We start from the raw sequence: 20,227 nt of genomic DNA on the forward strand, positions 1-20,227 counted from the left end.
GCAAAGTGAGAGGGTTAGGGAAAATGATTTGGTAAACAGAGAAGAGGTAGTAAAAGCTTTGTGGAAGATGAAAGCCGGCAAGGCAGCAGGTTTGGATGGTATTGCAGTGGAATCTATTAAAAAAGGGGGTGACTGTATTATTGACTGGTTGGTAAGGTTTTTAATGTATGTATGACTCATGGTGAGGTGCCTGAGGATTGGCGGAATGCGTGCATAGTGCCATTGTACAAAGGCAAAGGGGATAAGAGTGAGTGCTCAAATTACAGAGGTATAAGTTTGTCGAGTATTCCTGGTAAATTATATGGGAGGGTATTGATTGAGAGGGTGAAGGCATGTACAGAGCATCAGATTGGGTAAGAGCAGTGTGGTTTCAGAAGTGGTAGAGGATGTGTGGATCAGGTGTTTGCTCTGAAGAATGTATGTGAGAAATACTTAGAAAAGCAAATGGATTTGTATGTAGCATTTATGGATCTGGAGAAGTCATATGATAGAGTTGATAGAGATGCTCTGTGGAAGGTATTAAGAATATATGGCGTAGGAGGCAAGTTGTTAGAAGCAGTGAAAAGTTTTTATCGAGGATGTAAGGCATGTGTACGTGTAGGAAGAGAGGAAAGTGATTGGTTCTCAGTGAATGTAGGTTTTGGCAGGGATGTGTGATGTCTCCATGTTTGTTTAATTTGTTTATGGATGGGGTTGTTATGGAGGTGAATGCAAGAGTTTTGGAAAGAGGGGCAAGTTTGAAGTCTGTTGTGGATGAGAGAGCTTGGGAAGTGAGTCAGTTGTTGTTCGCTGATGATACAGCGCTGGTGGCTGATTCATGTGAGAAACTGCAGAAGCTGGGGACTGAGTTTGGTAAAGTGTGTGAAAGAAGAAAGTTAAGAGTAAATGTTAATAAGAGCAAGGTTATTAGGTACAGTAGGGTTGAGGGTCAAGTCAATTGGGAGGTGAGTTTGAATGGAGAAAAACTGGAGGAAGTGAAGTGTTTTAGATATCTGGGAGTGGATCTGGCAGCGGATGGAACCATGGAAGCGGAAGTGAATCATAGGGTGGGAGAGGGGGCGAAAATCCTGGGAGCGTTGAAGAATGTGTGGAAATCGAGAACATTATCTGGGAAAGCAAAAATGGGTATGTTTGAAGGAATAGTGGTTCCAACAATGTTGTATGGTTGCGAGGCATGGGCTATGGATAGAGTTGTGCGCAGGGGGATGGATGTGCTGGAAATGAGATGTTTGAGGACAATGTGTGGTGTGAGGTGGTTTGATCAAGTAAGTAACGTAAGGGTAAGAGAGATGTGCGGAAATAAAAAGAGCGTGGTTGAGAGAGCAGAAGAGGGTGTTTTGAAATGGTTTAAGCACGTGGAGAGAATGAGTGAGGAAAGATTGACGAGGAGAAGTGGGAAACCAAATTGGAGGTGGAAAGATGGAGTGAAAAAGATTTTGTGTGACAGGGACTTGAACATGCAGGAGGGTGAAAGGAGGGTAAGGAATAGAGTGAATTGGATCGATGTGGTATACCGGGGTTGACGTGCTGTCAGTGGATTGAATCGGCATGTGAAGCGTCTGGGGTAAACCATGGAAAGTTGTGTGGGGACTGGATGTGGAAAGGGAGCTGTCGTTTCGGGCATTATTGCGTGACAGCTGGAGACTGTGAACGAATGGGGCCTTTGTTGTCTTTTCCTAATGCTTCCTCGCACACATGAGGGGGGAGGGGGATGGTATTCCATGTGTGGCGAGGTGGCAATGGAAATGAATAGGGGCAGACAGTGTGAATTGTGTGCATGGGTATATATGTATGTGTATGTGTGTGTTTATATATGTGTACATTGGGATGTATAGGTATGTATATTTGCGTGTGTGGGCGTGTGTGTGTGTACATTGTGTATGGGGTGGGTTGGGCCATTTTCTTTCGTCTGTTTCCTTGCGCTACCTCGCAAACGCGGGAGACAGCGACAAAGTAAAATAAAAAAAAATAATATTTGCTTTGCCGCTGTCTCCCGCGTTAGCGAGGTAGCGCAAGGAAACAGACGAAAGAATGGCCCAACCCACCCACATACACATGTATATACATACATGTCCACACACGCAAAATATACATACCTATACATCTCAATGTACGCGTATATATACACACACAGACATATACATATATACACATGTATATAATTCATAATGTCTGCCTTTATTTGTCCCCATCGCCACCCCGCCACACATGGAATAACAACCCCCTCCCCCCTCATGTGTGCGAGGTATCGTTAGGAAAAACACCAAAGGCCCCATTTGTTCCCACTCAGTCTCTAGCTGTCATGCAATAATGCACCGAAACCACAGCTCCCTTTCCACATCCAGGCCCCACACACTTTGCATGGTTTACCCCAGATGCTTCACATGCCCTGGTTCAATCCATTGACAGCAGGTCGACCCCGGTATACCACATTGTTCCAATTCACTCTATTCCTTGTATGCCTTTCACCCTCCTGCATGTTCAGGCCCCGATCACTCAAAATCTTTTTCACTCCATCTTTCCACCTCCAATTTGGTCTCCCACTTCTCGTTCCCTCCACCTCTGACACATATATCTTCTTGGTCAATCTTTCCTCAATCATTCTCTCCATGTGACCAAACCATTTCAAAACACCCTCTTCTGCTCTCTCAACCACACTCTTTTTATTTCCACACATCTCTCTCACCCTTACATTACTTACTCGATCAAACCACCTCACACCACATATTGTCCTCAAACATCTCATTTCCAGCACATCCACCCTCCTGCGCACAGCTCTATCCATAGCCCATGCCTCGCAACCATACAACATCGCTGGAACCACTATTCCTTCAAACATACCCACTTTTGCTTTCCGAGATAATGTTCTCGACTTCCAAACATTCTTCAAGGCTCCAAGAATTTTCGCCCCCTCCCCCACCCTATGATTCACTTCCGCTTCCATGGTTCCATCCGCTGCCAGATCCACTCCCAGATATCTAAAAACACTTCACTTCCTCCAGCTTTTCTCCATTCAAACTTACCTCCCAATTGACTTGACCCTCAACCCTACTGTACCTAATAACCTTGCTCTTATTCACATTTACTCTTAACTTTCTTCTTCCACACACTTTACCAAACGCAGTCACCAGCTTCTGCAGTTTCTTACATGAATCAGCCACCAGCGCTGTATCATCAGCGAACAAAAACTGACTCACTTCCCAAGCTCTCTCATCCACAACAAACTTCATACTTGCCCCTCTTTCCAAAACTCTTGCATTCACCTACGTAAAACCCCCATCCATAAACAAATTAAACAACCATGGAGACATCACACACCCCTGCCAGAAACCTACATTCACTGAGAACCAATCACTTTCCTCTCTTCCTACAGGTACACAAGCCTTACATCCTCGGTAAAACTTTTCACTGCTTCTAACAACTTGCCTTCCACACCATATAAATATATATTTATTTTTATTTTATTATACTTTGTCGCTGTCTCCCGCGTTTGCGAGGTAGCGCAAGGAAACAGACAAAAGAAATGGCCCAACCCCCCCCATACACATGTATATACATACGTCCACACACGCAAATATACATACCTACACAGCTTTCCATGGTTTACCCCAGACGCTTCACATGCCTTGATTCAATCCACTGACAGCACGTCAACCCCGGTATACCACATCGCTCCAATTCACTCTATTCCTTGCCCTCCTTTCACCCTCCTGCATGTTCAGGCCCCGATCACACAAAATCTTTTTCACTCCATCTTTCCACCTCCAATTTGGTCTCCCTCTTCTCCTCGTTCCCTCCACCTCCGACACATATATCCTCTTGGTCAATCTTTCCTCACTCATTCTCTCCATGTGCCCAAACCACTTCAAAACACCCTCTTCTGCTCTCTCAACGACGCTCTTTTTATTTCCACACATCTCTCTTACCCTTACGTTACTCACTCGATCAAACCACCTCACACCACACATTGTCCTCAAACATCTCATTTCCATCACATCCATCCTCCTGCGGACAACTCTATCCATAGCCCACGCCTCGCAACCATACAACATTGTTGGAACCACTATTCCTTCAAACATACCCATTTTTGCTTTCCGAGATAATGTTCTCGACTTCCACACATTCTTTAAGGCCCCCAGAATTTTCGCCCCCTCCCCCACCCTATGATCCACTTCTGCTTCCATGGTTCCATCCGCTGCCAGATCCACTCCCAGATATCTAAAACACTTCACTTCCTCCAGTTTTTCTCCATTCAAACTCACCTCCCAATTGACTTGACCCTCAACCCTACTGTACCTAATAACCTTGCTCTTATTCACATTTACTCTTAACTTTCTTCTTCCACACACTTTACCAAACTCAGTCACCAGCTTCTGCAGTTTCTCACATGAATCAGCCACCAGCGCTGTATCATCAGCGAACAACAACTGACTCACTTCCCAAGCTCTCTCATCCCCAACAGACTTCATACTTGCCCCTCTTTCCAAAACACTTGCATTTACCTCCCTAACAACCCCATCCATAAACAAATTAAACAACCATGGAGACATCACACACCCCTGCCGCAAACCTACATTCACTGAGAACCAGTCACTTTCCTCTCTTCCTACACGTACTTATGCCTTACATCCTCGATAAAAACTTTTCACTGCTTCTAACAACTTTCCTCCCACACCATATATTCTTAATACCTTCCACAGAGCATCTCTATCAACTCTATCATATGCCTTCTCCAGATCCATAAATGCTACATACAAATCCATTTGCTTTTCTAAGTATTTCTCACATACATTCTTCAAAGCAAACACCTGATCCACACATCCTCTACCACTTCTGAAACCACACTGCTCTTACCCAATCTGATGCTCTGTACATGCCTTCACCCTCTCAATCAATACCCTTCCATATAATTTACCAGGAATACTCAACAAACTTATACCTCTGTAATTTGAGCACTCACTCTTATCCCCTTTGCCTTTGTACAATGGCACTATGCATGCATTCCGCCAATCCTCAGGCACCTCACCATGAGTCATACATACATTACATAACCTTACCAACCAGTCAACAATACAGTCACCCCCTTTTTTAATAAATTCCACTGCAATACCATCCAAACCTGCTGCCTTGCCGGCTTTCATCTTCCGCAAAGCTTTCACTACCTCTTCTCTGTTTACCAAATCATTTTCCCTAACCCTCTCACTTTGCACACCACCTCGACCAAAACACCCTATATCTGCCACACTATCATCAAACACATTCAACAAACCTTCAAAATACTCACTCCATCTCCTTTTCACATCACCACTACTTGTTATCACCTCCCCACTTGCGCCCTTCACCGAAGTTCCCATTTGCTCCCTTGTCTTACGCACTTTATTTACCTCCTTCCAGAACATCTTTTTATTCTCCCTAAAATTTAATGATACTCTCTCACCCCAATTCTCATTTGACCTTTTTTTCACCTCTTGCACCTTTCTCTTGACCTCCTGTCTGTTTCTTTTATACATCTCCCACTCAGTTGCATTTTTTCCCTGCAAAAATCGTCCAAATGCCTCTCTCTTCTCTTTCACTAATACTCTTACTTCTTCATCCCACCACTCACTACCCTTTCTAATCAAACCACCTCTGTGGAAGGTATTAAGAATATATGGTGTGGGAGGAAAGTTGTTAGAAGCAGTGAAAAGTTTTTATCGAGGATGTAAGGCATGTGTATGTGTAGGAAGAGAGGAAAGTGATTGGTTCTCAGTGAATGTAGGTTTGCGGCAGGGGTGTGTGATGTCTCCATGGTTGTTTAATTTGTTTATGGATGGGGTTGTTAGGGAGGTAAATGCAAGAGTTTTGGAAAGAGGGGCAAGTATGAAGTCTGTTGGGGATGAGAGAGCTTGGGAAGTGAGTCAGTTGTTGTTCGCTGATGATACAGCGCTGGTGGCTGATTCATGTGAGAAACTGCAGAAGCTGGTGACTGAGTTTGGAAAAGTGTGTGGAAGAAGAAAGTTAAGAGTAAATGTGAATAAGAGCAAGGTTATTAGGTACAGTAGGGTTGAGGGTCAAGTCAATTGGGAGGTGAGTTTGAATGGAGAAAAACTGGAGGAAGTGAAGTGTTTTAGATATCTGGGAGTGGATCTGGCAGCGGATGGAACCATGGAAGCGGAAGTGGATCATAGGGTGGGGGAGGGGGCGAAAATCCTGGGGGCCTTGAAGAATGTGTGGAAGTCGAGAACATTATCTCGGAAAGCAAAAATGAGTATGTTTGAAGGAATGGTGGTTCCAACAATGTTGTATGGTTGCGAGGCGTGGGCTATGGATAGAGTTGTGCGCAGGAGGATGGATGTGCTGGAAATGAGATGTTTGAGGACAGTGTGTGGTGTGAGGTGGTTTGATCGAGTGAGTAACGTAAGGGTAAGAGAGATGTGTGGAAATAAAAAGAGCGTGGTTGAGAGAGCAGAAGAGAGTGTTTTGAAGTGGTTTGGGCACATGGAGAGGATGAGTGAGGAAAGATTGACCAAGAGGATATATGTGTCGGAGGTGGAGGGAACAAGGAGAAGAGGGAGACCAAATTGGAGGTGGAAAGATGGAGTGAAAAAGATTTTGTGTGATCGGGGCCTGAACATGCAGGAGGGTGAAAGGAGGGCAAGGAATAGAGTGAATTGGAGCGATGTGGTATACCGGGGTTGACGTGCTGTCAGTGGATTGAAGCAGGGCATGTGAAGCGTCTGGGGTAAACCATGGAAAGCTGTGTAGGTATGTATATTTGCGTGTGTGGACGTATGTATATACATGTGTATGGGGGGGGGTTGGGCCATTTCTTTCTTCTGTTTCCTTGCGCTACCTCGCAAACGCGGGAGACAGCGACAAAGTATAATAGAATAAATAAATAAATATATATATATATATATATATATATATATATATATATTTCTTATTTTTTTTATTTTGCTTTGTCGCTGTCTCCCGCGTTTGCGAGGCAGCACAAGGAAACAGACGAAAGAAATGGCCCAACCCACCCCCATACACATGTATATACATACACGTCCCCACACCCAAATATACATACCCATACATCTCAATGTACACATATATATACACACACAGACACATACATATATACACATACACACAATTCACACTGTCTGCCTTTATTCATTCCCATCGCCACCTCGCCACACATGGAATGAAATCCCCCTCCCCCCTCATGTGTGCGAGGTAGTGCTAGGAAAAGACGACAAAGGCCCCATTCGTTCACACTCAGTCTCTAGCTGTCATGCAATAATGCCTGAAACCACAGCTCCCTTTCCACATCCTGGCCCCACAGAACTTTCCATGGTTTACCGCGGACGCTTCACATGCCCTGATTCAATCCATTGACAGCACGTCTACCCCGGTATACCACATTGATCCAATTCACTCTATTCCTTGCCCGCCTTTCACCCTTCTGCATGTTCAGGCCCCAATCACTCAAAATTTTTTTCACTCCATCTTTCCACCTCCAATTTGCTCTCCCACTTCTCCTCTTTCCCTCCACCTCCGACACATGTATCCTCTTGGTAAATCTTTCCTTACTCATTTGTCCATGTGCCCAAACCATTTCAAAACACCCTCTTCTGGTCTCTCAACCATGCTCTTTTTATTTCCACATATCTCTCTTACCCTTACATTACTTACTCGATCAAACCACCTCACACCACATATTGTCCTCAAACATCTCATTTTCAGCACATCCACCCTCCTGCGCACAACTCTATCCATAGCCCATGCCTCGCAACCATACAACATTGTTGGAACCACTATTCCTTCAAACATACCCATTTTTGCTTTCTGAGATAATGTTCTCGACTTCCACACATTCTTCAAGGCTCCCAGGATTTTCGCCCCCTCCCTCACCCTCTGATTCACTTCCGCTTCCATGATTCCATCCGTTGCCAGATCCACTCCCAGGTATCTAAAACACTTTACTTCCTTCAGTGTTTCTCCATTCAAATTTACCTCCCAATTGACTTGACCCTCAACCCTACTGTACCTAATAACCTTGCTCTTATTCACATTTACTCTTAACTTTCTTCTTTCACACACTTTACCTAACTCAGTCACCATCTTCTGCAGTTTCTCACATGAATCAGCCACCAGCGCTGTATCATCAGCGAACAACAACTGACTCACTTCCCAAGCTCTCTCATCCCCAAGAGACTGCATACTTGCCCCTCTTTCCAAAACTCTTGCATTCACCTCCCTAACAACCCCAACCATAAACAAATGAAACAACCATGGAGACATCACACACCCCTGCCGGAAACGTACATTCACTGAGAGCCAATCACTTTCCTCTCTTCCTACACATACATGTGCCTTACATCCTCGATAAAAACTTTTCACTGCTTCTAACAACTTGCCTCCCACACCATATATTCTTAGTAGCTTCCACAGAGCATCTCTATGAGCTCTATCATATATATATATATATATATATATATATATATATAATATATATATATATATATATATTATTATTTATATTATTATACTTTGTCGCTGTCTCCCGCGTTTGCGAGGTAGCGCAAGGAAACAGACGAAAGAAATGGCCCAACCTCCCCCCATACACATGTATATACATACGTCCACACACGCAAATATACATACCTACACATCTTTCCATAGTTTACCCCAGACGCTTCACATGCCTTGATTTAATCCACTGACAGCACGTCAACCCCGGTATACCACATCGCTCCAATTCACTCTATTCCTTGCCCTCCTTTCACCCTCCTGCATGTTCAGGCCCCGATCACACAAAATCTTTTTCACTCCATCTTTCCACCTCCAATTTGGTCTCCCTCTTCTCCTCTTTCCCTCCACCTCCGACACATATATCCTCTTGGTCAGTCTTTCCTCATTCATTCTCTCCATGTGCCCAAACCACTTCAAAACACCCTCTTCTGCTCTCTCAACCACGCTCTTTTTATTTCCACACATCTCTCTTACCCTTACGTTACTCACTCGATCAAACCACCTCACACCACACATTGTCCTCAAACATCTCATTTCCAGCACATCCATCCTCCTGCGCACAACTCTATCCATAGCCCACGCCTCGCAACCATACAACATTGTTGGAACCACTATTCCTTCAAACATACCCATTTTTACTTTCCGAAATAATGTTCTCGACTTCCACACATTCTTCAAGGCTCCCAGAATTTTCGCCCCCTCCCCCACCCTATGATCCACTTCCGCTTCCATGGTTCCATCCGCTGCCAGATCCACTCCCAGATATCTAAAACACTTCACTTCCTCCAGTTTTTCTCCATTCAAACTCACCTCCCAATTGACTTGACCCTCAACCCTACTGTACCTAATAACCTTGCTCTTATTCACATTTACTCTTAACTTTCTTCTTCCACACACTTTACCAAACTCAGTCACCAGCTTCTGCAGTTTCTCACATGAATCAGCCACCAGCGCTGTATCATCAGCGAACAACAACTGACTCACTTCCCAAGCTCTCTCATCCCCAACAGACTTCATACTTGTGCCCCTCTTTTCAAAACTCTTGCATTCACCTCCCTAACAACCCCATCCATAAACAAATTAAACAACCATGGAGACATCACACACTTCTGCCGCAAACCTACATTCACTGAGAACCAATCACTTTCCTCTCTTCCTACACGTACACATTCCTTACATCCTCGATAAAAACTTTTCACTGCTTCTAACAACTTGCCTCCCACACCATATATTCTTAATACCTTCCACAGAGCATCTCTATCAACTCTATCATATGCCTTCTCCAGATCCATAAATGCTACATACAAATCCATTTGCTTTTCTAAGTATTTCTCACATACATTCTTCAAAGCAAACACCTGATCCACACATCCTCTTCCACTTCTGAAACCACACTGCTCTTCCCCAATCTGATGCTCTGTACATGCCTTCACCCTCTCAATCAATACCCTCCCATATAATTTACCAGGAATACTCAACAAACTTATACCTCTGTAATTTGAGCACTCACTCTTATCCCCTTTCCCTTTGTAGAATGGCACTATGCACGCATTCCGCCAATCCTCAGGCACCTCACCATGAGTCATACATACATTAAATAACCTTACCAACCAGTCAACAATACAGTCACCCCCTTTTTTAATAAATTCCACTGCAATACCATCCAAACCTGCTGCCTTGCCGGCGTTCATCATCCGCAAAGCTTTCACTACCTCTTCTCTGTTTACCAAATCATTTTCCCTAACCCTCTCACTTTGCACACCACCTCGACCAAAACACCCTATATCTGCCACTCTATCATCAAACACATTCAACAAACCTTCAAAATACTCACTCCATCTCCTTCTCACATCACCACTACTTGTTATCACCTCCCCACTTGCGCCCTTCACCGAAGTTCCCATTTGCTCCCTTGTCTTACGCACTTTATTTACCTCCTTCCAGAACATCTTTTTATTCTCCCTAAAATTTAATGATACTCTCTCACCCCAATTCTCATTTGACCTTTTTTTCACCTCTTGCACCTTTCTCTTGACCTCCTGTCTGTTTCTTTTATACATCTCCCACTCAATTTCATTTTTTCCCTGCAAAAATTGTCCAAATGCCTCTCTCTTCTCTTTCACTAATACTCTTACTTCTTCATCCCACCACTCACTACCCTTTCTAATCAAACCACCTCTGTGGAAGGTATTAAGAATATATGGTGTGGGAGGAAAGTTGTTAGAAGCAGTGAAAAGTTTTTATCGAGGATGTTAGGCATATGTATGTGTAGGAAGAGAGGAAAGTGATTGGTTCTCAGTGAATGTAGGTTTGCGGCAGGGGTGTGTGATGTCTCCATGGTTGTTTAATTTGTTTATGGATGGGGTTGTTAGGGAGGTAAATGCAAGAGTTTTGGAAAGAGGGGCAAGTATGAAGTCTGTTGGGGATGAGAGAGCTTGGGAAGTGAGTCAGTTGTTGTTCGCTGATGATACAGCGCTGGTGGCTGATTCATGTGAGAAACTGCAGAAGCTGGTGACTGAGTTTGGAAAAGTGTGTGGAAGAAGAAAGTTAAGAGTAAATGTGAATAAGAGCAAGGTTATTAGGTACAGTAGGGTTGAGGGTCAAGTCAATTGGGAGGTGAGTTTGAATGGAGAAAAACTGGAGGAAGTGAAGTGTTTTAGATATCTGGGAGTGGATCTGGCAGCGGATGGAACCATGGAAGCAGAAGTGGATCATAGGGTGGGGGAGGGGGCAAAAATCCTGGAGGCCTTGAAGAATGTGTGGAAGTCGAGAACATTATCTCGGAAAGCAAAAATGAGTGTGTTTGAAGGAATGGTGGTTCCAACAATGTTGTATGGTTGCGAGGTGTGGGCTATGGATAGAGTTGTGCGCAGGAGGATGGATGTGCTGGAAATGAGATGTTTGAGGACAGTGTGTGGTGTGAGGTGGTATGATCGAGTGAGTAACGTAAGGGTAAGAGAGATGTGTGGAAATAAAAAGAGCGTGGTTGAGAGAGCAGAAGAGGGTGTTTTGAAGTGGTTTGGGCACATGGAGAGGATGAGTGAGGAAAGATTGACCAAGAGGATATATGTGTCGGAGGTGGAGGGAACAAGGAGAAGAGGGAGACCAAATTGGAGGTGGAAAGATGGAGTGAAAAAGATTTTGTGTGATCGGGGCCTGAACATGCAGGAGGGTGAAAGGAGGGCAAGGAATAGAGTGAATTGGAGCGATGTGGTATACCGGGGTTGACGTGCTGTCAGTGGATTGAAGTAGGGCATGTGAAGCGTCTGGGGTAAACCATGGAAAGCTGTGTAGGTATGTATATTTGCGTGTGTGGACGTATGTATATACATGTGTATGGGGGGGTTGGGCCATTTCTTTCGTCTGTTTCCTTGCGCTACCTCGCAAACGCGGGAGACAGCGACAAAGTATAATAGAATAAATAAATAAATATATATATATATATATATATATATATATATAATATATATTATATATAATATTTCTTATTTTTTTTATTTTGCTTTGTCGCTGTCTCCCGCGTTTGCGAGGCAGCACAAGGAAACAGACGAAAGAAATGGCCCAACCCACCCCCATACACATGTATATACATACACGTCCCCACACCCAAATATACATACCCATACATCTCAATGTACACATATATATACACACACAGACACATACATATATACACATACACACAATTCACACTGTCTGCCTTTATTCATTCCCATCGCCACCTCGCCACACATGGAATGAAATCCCCCTCCCCCCTCATGTGTGCGAGGTAGCGCTAGGAAAAGACGACAAAGGCCCCATTCGTTCACACTCAGTCTCTAGCTGTCATGCAATAATGCCTGAAACCACCGCTCCCTTTCCACATCCAGGCCCCACAGAACTTTCCATGGTTTACCGCGGATGCTTCACATGCCCTGATTCAATCCATTGACAGCACGTCTACCCCGGTATACCACATTGATCCAATTCACTCTATTCCTTGCCCGCCTTTCACCCTTCTGCATGTTCAGGCCCCGATCACTCAAAATTTTTTTCACTCCATCTTTCCACCTCCAATTTGCTCTCCCACTTCTCCTCTTTCCCTCCACCTCCGACACATGTATCCTCTTGGTAAATCTTTCCTTACTCATTCTCTCCATGTGCCCAAACCATTTCAAAACACCCTCTTCTGGTCTCTCAACCATGCTCTTTTTATTTCCACATATCTCTCTTACCCTTACATTACTTACTCGATCAAACCACCTCACACCACATATTGTCCTCAAACATCTCATTTCCAGCACATCCACCCTCCTGCGCACAACTCTATCCATAGCCCATGCCTCGCAACCATACAACATTGTTGTAACCACTATTCCTTCAAACATACCCATTTTTGCTTTCTGAGATAATGTTCTCGACTTCCACACATTCTTCAAGGCTCCCAGGATTTTCGCCCCCTCCCTCACCCTCTGATTCACTTCCGCTTCCATGATTCCATCCGTTGCCAGATCCACTCCCAGGTATCTAAAACACTTTACTTCCTTCAGTTTTTCTCCATTCAAATTTACCTCCCAATTGACTTGACCCTCAACCCTACTGTACCTAATAACCTTGCTCTTATTCACATTTACTCTTAACTTTCTTCTTTCACACACTTTACCTAACTCAGTCACCATCTTCTGCAGTTTCTCACATGAATCAGCCACCAGCGCTGTATCATCAGCGAACAACAACTGACTCACTTCCCAAGCTCTCTCATCCCCAAGAGACTGCATACTTGCCCCTCTTTCCAAAACTCTTGCATTCACCTCCCTAACAACCCCAACCATAAACAAATGAAACAACCATGGAGACATCACACACCCTGCCATTCACTGAGAGCCAATCACTTTCCTCTCTTCCTACACATACATGTGCCTTACATCCTCGATAAAAACTTTTCACTGCTTCTAACAACTTGCCTCCCACACATTCTTAGTAGCCTCCACAGAGCATCTCTATCAGCTCTATCATATATATATATATATATATATATATATATATATATATATATATATATATATATATATATATATATATATATATAAAATATATATATATTATTTATATTATTATACTTTGTCGCTGTCTCCCGCGTTTGCGAGGTAGCGCAAGGAAACAGACGAAAGAAATGGCCCAACCTCCCCCCATACACATGTATATACATACGTCCACACACGCAAATATACATACCTACACATCTTTCCATAGTTTACCCCAGACGCTTCACATGCCTTGATTTAATCCACTGACAGCACGTCAACCCCGGTATACCACATCGCTCCAATTCACTCTATTCCTTGCCCTCCTTTCACCCTCCTGCATGTTCAGGCCCCTATCACACAAAATCTTTTTCACTCCATCTTTCCACCTCCAATTTGGTATCCCTCTTCTCCTCGTTCCCTCCACCTCCGACACATATATCCTCTTGGTCAGTCTTTCCTCACTCATTCTCTCCATGTGCCCAAACCACTTCAAAACACCCTCTTCTGCTCTCTCAACCACGCTCTTTTTATTTCCACACATCTCTCTTACCCTTACGTTACTCACTCGATCAAACCACCTCACACCACACATTGTCCTGAAACATCTCATTTCCAGCACATCCATCCTCCTGCGCACAACTCTATCCATAGCCCACGCCTCGCAACCATACAACATTGTTGGAACCACTATTCCTTCAAACATACCCATTTTTGCTTTCCGAAATAATGTTCTCGACTTCCACACATTCTTCAAGGCCCCAGAATTTTCGCCCCCTCCCCCACCCTATGATCCACTTCCGCTTCCATGGTTCCATCCGCTGCCAGATCCACTCCCAGATATCTAAAACACTTCACTTCCTCCAGTTTTTCTCCATTCAAACTCACCTCCCAATTGACTTGACCCTCAACCCTACTGTACCTAATAACCTTGCTCTTATTCACATTTACTCTTAACTTTCTTCTTCCACACACTTTACCAAACTCAGTCACCAGCTTCTGCAGTTTCTCACATGAATCAGCCACCAGCGCTGTATCATCAGCGAACAACAACTGACTCACTTCCCAAGCTCTCTCATCCCCAACAGACTTCATACTTGCGCCTCTTTCCAAAACTCTTGCATTCACCTCCCTAACAACCCCATCCATAAACAAATTAAACAACCATGGAGACATCACACACTCCTGCCGCAAACCTACATTCACTGAGAACCAATCACTTTCCTCTCTTCCTACACGTACACATTCCTTACATCCTCGATAAAAACTTTTCACTGCTTCTAACAACTTGCCTCCCACACCATATATTCTTAATACCTTCCACAGAGCATCTCTATCAACTCTATCATATGCCTTCTCCAGATCCATAAATGCTACATACAAATCCATTTGCTTTTCTAAGTATTTCTCACATACATTCTTCAAAGCAAACACCTGATCCACACATCCTCTTCCACTTCTGAAACCACACTGCTCTTCCCCAATCTGATGCTCTGTACATGCCTTCACCCTCTCAATCAATACCCTCCCATATAATTTACCAGGAATACTCAACAAACTTATACCTCTGTAATTTGAGCACTCACTCTTATCCCCTTTGCCTTTGTAGAATGTCACTATGCAAGCATTCCGCCAATCCTCAGGCACCTCACCATGAGTCATACATACATTAAATAACCTTACCAACCAGTCAACAATACAGTCACCCCCTTTTTTAATAAATTCCACTGCAATACCATGCAAACCTGCTGCCTTGCCGCTTTCATCTTCCGCAAAGCTTTTACTACCTCTTCTCTGTTTACCAAATCATTTTCCCTAACCCTCGCACTTTGCACACCACCTCGACCAAAACACCCTATATCTGCCACTCTATCATCAAACACATTCAACAAACCTTCAAAATACTCACTCCATCTCCTTCTCACATCACCACTACTTGTTATCACCTCCCCATTTGCGCCCTTCACTGAAGTTCCCATTTGCTCTCTTGTCTTACGCACTTTATTTACCTGCTTCCAGAACATCTTTTTATTCTCCCTAAAATTTAATGATACTTTCTCACCCGAACTCTCATTTGCCCTTTTTTTTCACCTCTTGCACCTTTCTCTTGACCTCCTGTCTCTTTCTTTTATACGTCTCCCACTCAATTGCATTTTTTCCCTGCAAAAATCGTCCAAATGCCTCTCTCTTCTCTTTCACTAATACTCTTACTTCTTCATCCCACCACTCACTACCCTTTCTAATCAACCCACCTCCCACTCTTCTCATGCCACAAGCATCTTTTGTGCAATCCATCACTGATTCCCTAAATAAATCCCATTCCTCCCCCACTCCCCTTACTTCCATTGTTCTCACCTTTTTCCATTCTGTACTCAGTCTCTCCTGGTACTTCCTCACACAAGTCTCCTTCCCAAGCTCACTTACTCTCACCACCCTCTTCACCCCAACAATCACTCTTCTTTTCTGAAAACCCATACAAATCTTCACCTTAGCCTCCACAAGATAATGATCAGACATCTCTCCAGTTGCACCTCTCAGCACATTAACATATATTTATATATATATATATATATATATATATATATATATATATATATATATTATATATATCCTTTCTTTTTTTTTTTTTCTTCCTAAAGGGCTCAAGCATGATGGGTCTGGCATTCCTCGATTTGTGTCCTTTGCACGTCGGTTGAAGGTGCCTAATTTTGCCAGGATCCATGAACGTGCCTTTAACCGAATGGAGGCACTGGATGATTACGTTGATAAAAAACGGAAGCGAACAGATACCATTGGCAGTGCAACAAAGAAACCTGAGGTATGTTTTGAGTTGATATTCTTAATTGATTTTTTTTCACTGCACTTCACAAGGGTTATGCTCGTAGTAAGTGCATATCTTTTTTTTTTTTCTTTGTCGCTGTCTCCCGCGTTTGCGAGGTAGCGCAAGGAAACGGACGAAAGAAATGGCCCAACCCACCCCCATACACATGTATATACATACGTCCACACACGCAAATATACATACCTACACAGCTTTCCATGGTTTACCCCAGACGCTTCACATGCCTTGATTCAATCCACTGACAGCACGTCAACCCCGGTATACCACATCGCTCCAATTCACTCTATTCCTTGCCCTCCTTACACCCTCCTGCATGTTCAGGCCCCGATCACACAAAATCTTTTTCACTCCATCTTTCCACCTCCAATTTGGTCTCCCCTTCTCCTCGTTCCGTCCACCTCCGACACATATATCCTCTTGGTCAATCTTTCCTCACCCATTCTCTCCATGTGCCCAAACCATTTCAAAACACCCTCTTCTGCTCTCTCAACCACGCTCTTTTTATTTCCACACATCTCTCTTACCCTTACGTTACTTACTCGATCAAACCACCTCACACCACACATTGTCCTCAAACATCTCATTTCCAGTACATCCATCCTCCTGCGCACAACTCTATCCATAGCCCACGCCTCGCAACCATACAACATTGTTGGAACCACTATTCCTTCAAACATACCCATTTTTGCTTTCCGAGATAATGTTCTCGACTTCCACACATTCTTCAAGGCTCCCAGAATTTTTGCCCCCTCCCCCACCCTCTGATCCACTTCCGCTTCCATGGTTCCATCCGCTGCCAGATCTACTCCCAGATATCTAAAACGCTTCACTTCCTCCAGTTTTTCTCCATTCAAACTCACCTCCCAATTGACTTGACCCTCAACCTTACTGTACCTAATAACCTTGCTCTTATTCACATTTACTCTTAACTTTCTTCTTTCACACACTTTACCAAACTCAGTCGCCAGCTTCTGCAGTTTCTCACATGAATCAGCCACCAGCGCTGTATCATCAGCGAACAACAACTGACTCACTTCCCAAGCTCTCTCATCCCCAACAGACTTCATACTTGCCCCTCTTTCCAAAACTCTTGCATTCACCTCCCTAACAACCCCATCCATAAACAAATTAAACAACCATGAAGACATCACACACCCCTGCCGCAAACCTACATTCACTGAGAACCAATCACTTTCCTCTCTTCCTACACGTACACATGCCTTACATCCTCGATAAAAACTTTTCACTGCTTCTAACAACTTGCCTCCCACACCATATATTCTTAATGCCTTCCACAGAGCATCTCTATCAACTCTATCATATGCCTTCTCCAGATCCATAAATGCTACATACAAATCCATTTGCTTTTCTAAGTATTTCTCACATACATTCTTCAAAGCAAACACCTGATCCACACATCCTCTACCACTTCTGAAACCATACTGCTCTTCCCCAATCTGATGCTCTGTACATGCTTTCACCCTCTCAATCATTACCCTCCCATATAATTTACCAGGAATACTCAACAAACTTATACTCTGTAATTTGAGCACTCACTCTTATCCCCTTTGCCTTTGTACAATGGCACTATGCACGCATTCCGCCAATCCTCAGGCACCTCACCATGAGTCATACATATATTAAATAACCTTACCAACCAGTCAACAATACAGTCACCCCCTTTTTTTAATAAATTCCACTGCAATACCATCCAAACCCGCTGCCTTGCCGGCTTTCATCTTCCGCAAAGCTTTTACTACCTCTTCTCTGTTTACCAAATCATTTTCCCTAACCCTCTCATTTTGCACACCACCTCGACCAAAACACCCTATATCTGCCACTCTATCATCAAACACATTCAACAAACCTTCAAAATACTCACTCCATCTCCTTCTCACATCACCACTACTTGTTATCACCTCCCCATTTGCGCCCTTCCCTGAAGTTCCCATTTGCTCCCTTGTCTTACGCACTTTATTTACCTCCTTCCAGAACATCTTTTTATTCTCCCTAAAATTTAATGATACTCTCTCACCCCAACTCTCATTTGCCCTTTTTTTCACCTCTTGCACCTTTCTCTTGACCTCCTGTCTCTTTCTTTTATACGTCTCCCACTCAGTTGCATTTTTTCCCTGCAAAAATCGTCCAAATGCCTCTCTCTTCTCTTTCACTGATACTCTTACTTCCTCATCCCACCACTCACTACCCTTTCTAATCAACCCACCTCTCACTCTTCTCATGCCACAAGCATCTTTTGCTCAATCCATCACTGATTCTCTAAATACATCCCATTCCTCCCCCACTCCCCTTACTTCCATTGTTCTCACCTTTTTCCATTCTGTACTCAGTCTCTCCTGGTACTTCCTCACACAAGTCTCCTTCCCAAGCTCACTTACTCTCACCACCCACTTCACCCCAACATTCACTCTTCTTTTCTGAAAACCCATACAAATCTTCACCTTAGTCTCCACAAGATAATGATCAGACATCCCTCCAGTTGCACCTCTCAGCACATTAACATCCAAAAGTCTCTTTCGCATGCCTGTCAATTAACACGTAATCCAATAACGCTCTCTGGCCATCTCTCCTACTTACATAAGTATACTTATGTATATCTCGCTTTTTAAACCAGGTATTCCCAATCATCAATCCTTTTTCAGCACATAAATCTACAAGCTCTTCACCATTTCCATTTACAACACTGAACACCCCATGTATACCAATTATTCCCTCAACTGCCACATTACTCACCTTTGCATTCAAATCACCCATCACTATAACCCGGTCTCGTGCATCAAAACCACTAACACACTCATTCAGCTGCTCCCAAAACATATGATCTACAAGTTATATTAACTGCATCAAAGTGGTCTAGATTTTTCATTTGTTACTTCAGCTTGATGTTAGAGAGTCAATAGGCCTTAAGCCTATGTACCCAACCATCTTGCTTGTTGGAAGTGTAAATTATAATGAAATTCTTCAAGTGTGTGAATATCTGCCACAGGGTCATAACACTCATCTAAGCAGAGATCTTCTCTTTACAGTAGTTCATTATACAGTGCAGGGAATGGCTCAAATCCTCCCACACAAACAGTGATGGGGTTGAGGCTCCCTGTTTTCTACTGTAAGGAATGTGGAGTTTATTTTCCAACCACCAAACCATTACAGTCATTTTGCATAGGTTTTCACCTATACTGTAATGCCCTGCACTGTACCTACACAGTATCACCCTCAGTAGTTCATTATGTCACATCCTCTTGCTCATTGCTCCTTATTTGTAATACCCATTGTCAACAACAACTATGGCATTTTAGAAGTACTGACAGTAATGAATTACAAAAATTGGAATATTATTTTTTTTGGAGAATCACAGCCACTGCATAGGTGATGATTGTCTTTGCCAATAGTTATGCAAAAGTTTTGTTGTGGTCGTAAAGGTTGTATCCCATTATCCTCATCTTCGTCTAACCATACTTCATTTCTTTTGTTCTAAGGCCACTTGAGCAAGACAGATAATCAGATCTGGAAAAAACTCCTTTCACAGAACCTTAGACCTCATTACCATGATACCTAGCCACTGAACTCCATACCCCAGTCTGTGTTAACATGAAAATTTTTAAGTTCTTTATAGTTTTCAGAATTATATCTCTTCCTCAAGTTCTGTCTCCTCTCTGTTCTTTTAACTTCCTTATTTACCACAATCAAACAAATGCATTACATAAATACTTTTTCCAGGTGGTTCGTCAAATGTTGAGATGAACCAAAGTTGTTAGTGAAAGAGAAAATAAAGTTGGTATTTAAGGGGAAGGAGTGCAAATGATTGGGAAAGATATAAGAGAAAGTGGCTGAAGGTCAGGAGAAAGATGAAGCAGCTGAA

General features: G+C 43.3%; 1 protein-coding gene across 1 annotated transcript in view; it reads left to right on the forward strand.

Moving 5' to 3' along the window:
- The window catches only part of LOC139760439 (uncharacterized), a gene marked incomplete at its 3' end in the record, with an annotated part of 167,836 nt that extends 151,510 nt beyond the window's left edge, over positions 1-16,326 (forward strand). Inside the window, exon 7 of the mRNA XM_071683676.1 lies at positions 16,148-16,326. Coding sequence (XP_071539777.1) covers positions 16,148-16,326 — 179 coding nt within the window. The remainder of the gene's footprint in view (positions 1-16,147) is intronic.
- Positions 16,327-20,227: the final 3,901 nt, after the last annotated feature.

The sequence above is a fragment of the Panulirus ornatus genome, chromosome 36 (genome assembly GCF_036320965.1).
Source record: "Panulirus ornatus isolate Po-2019 chromosome 36, ASM3632096v1, whole genome shotgun sequence".
Classification (NCBI taxonomy): Eukaryota; Metazoa; Arthropoda; class Malacostraca; order Decapoda; family Palinuridae; genus Panulirus; species Panulirus ornatus.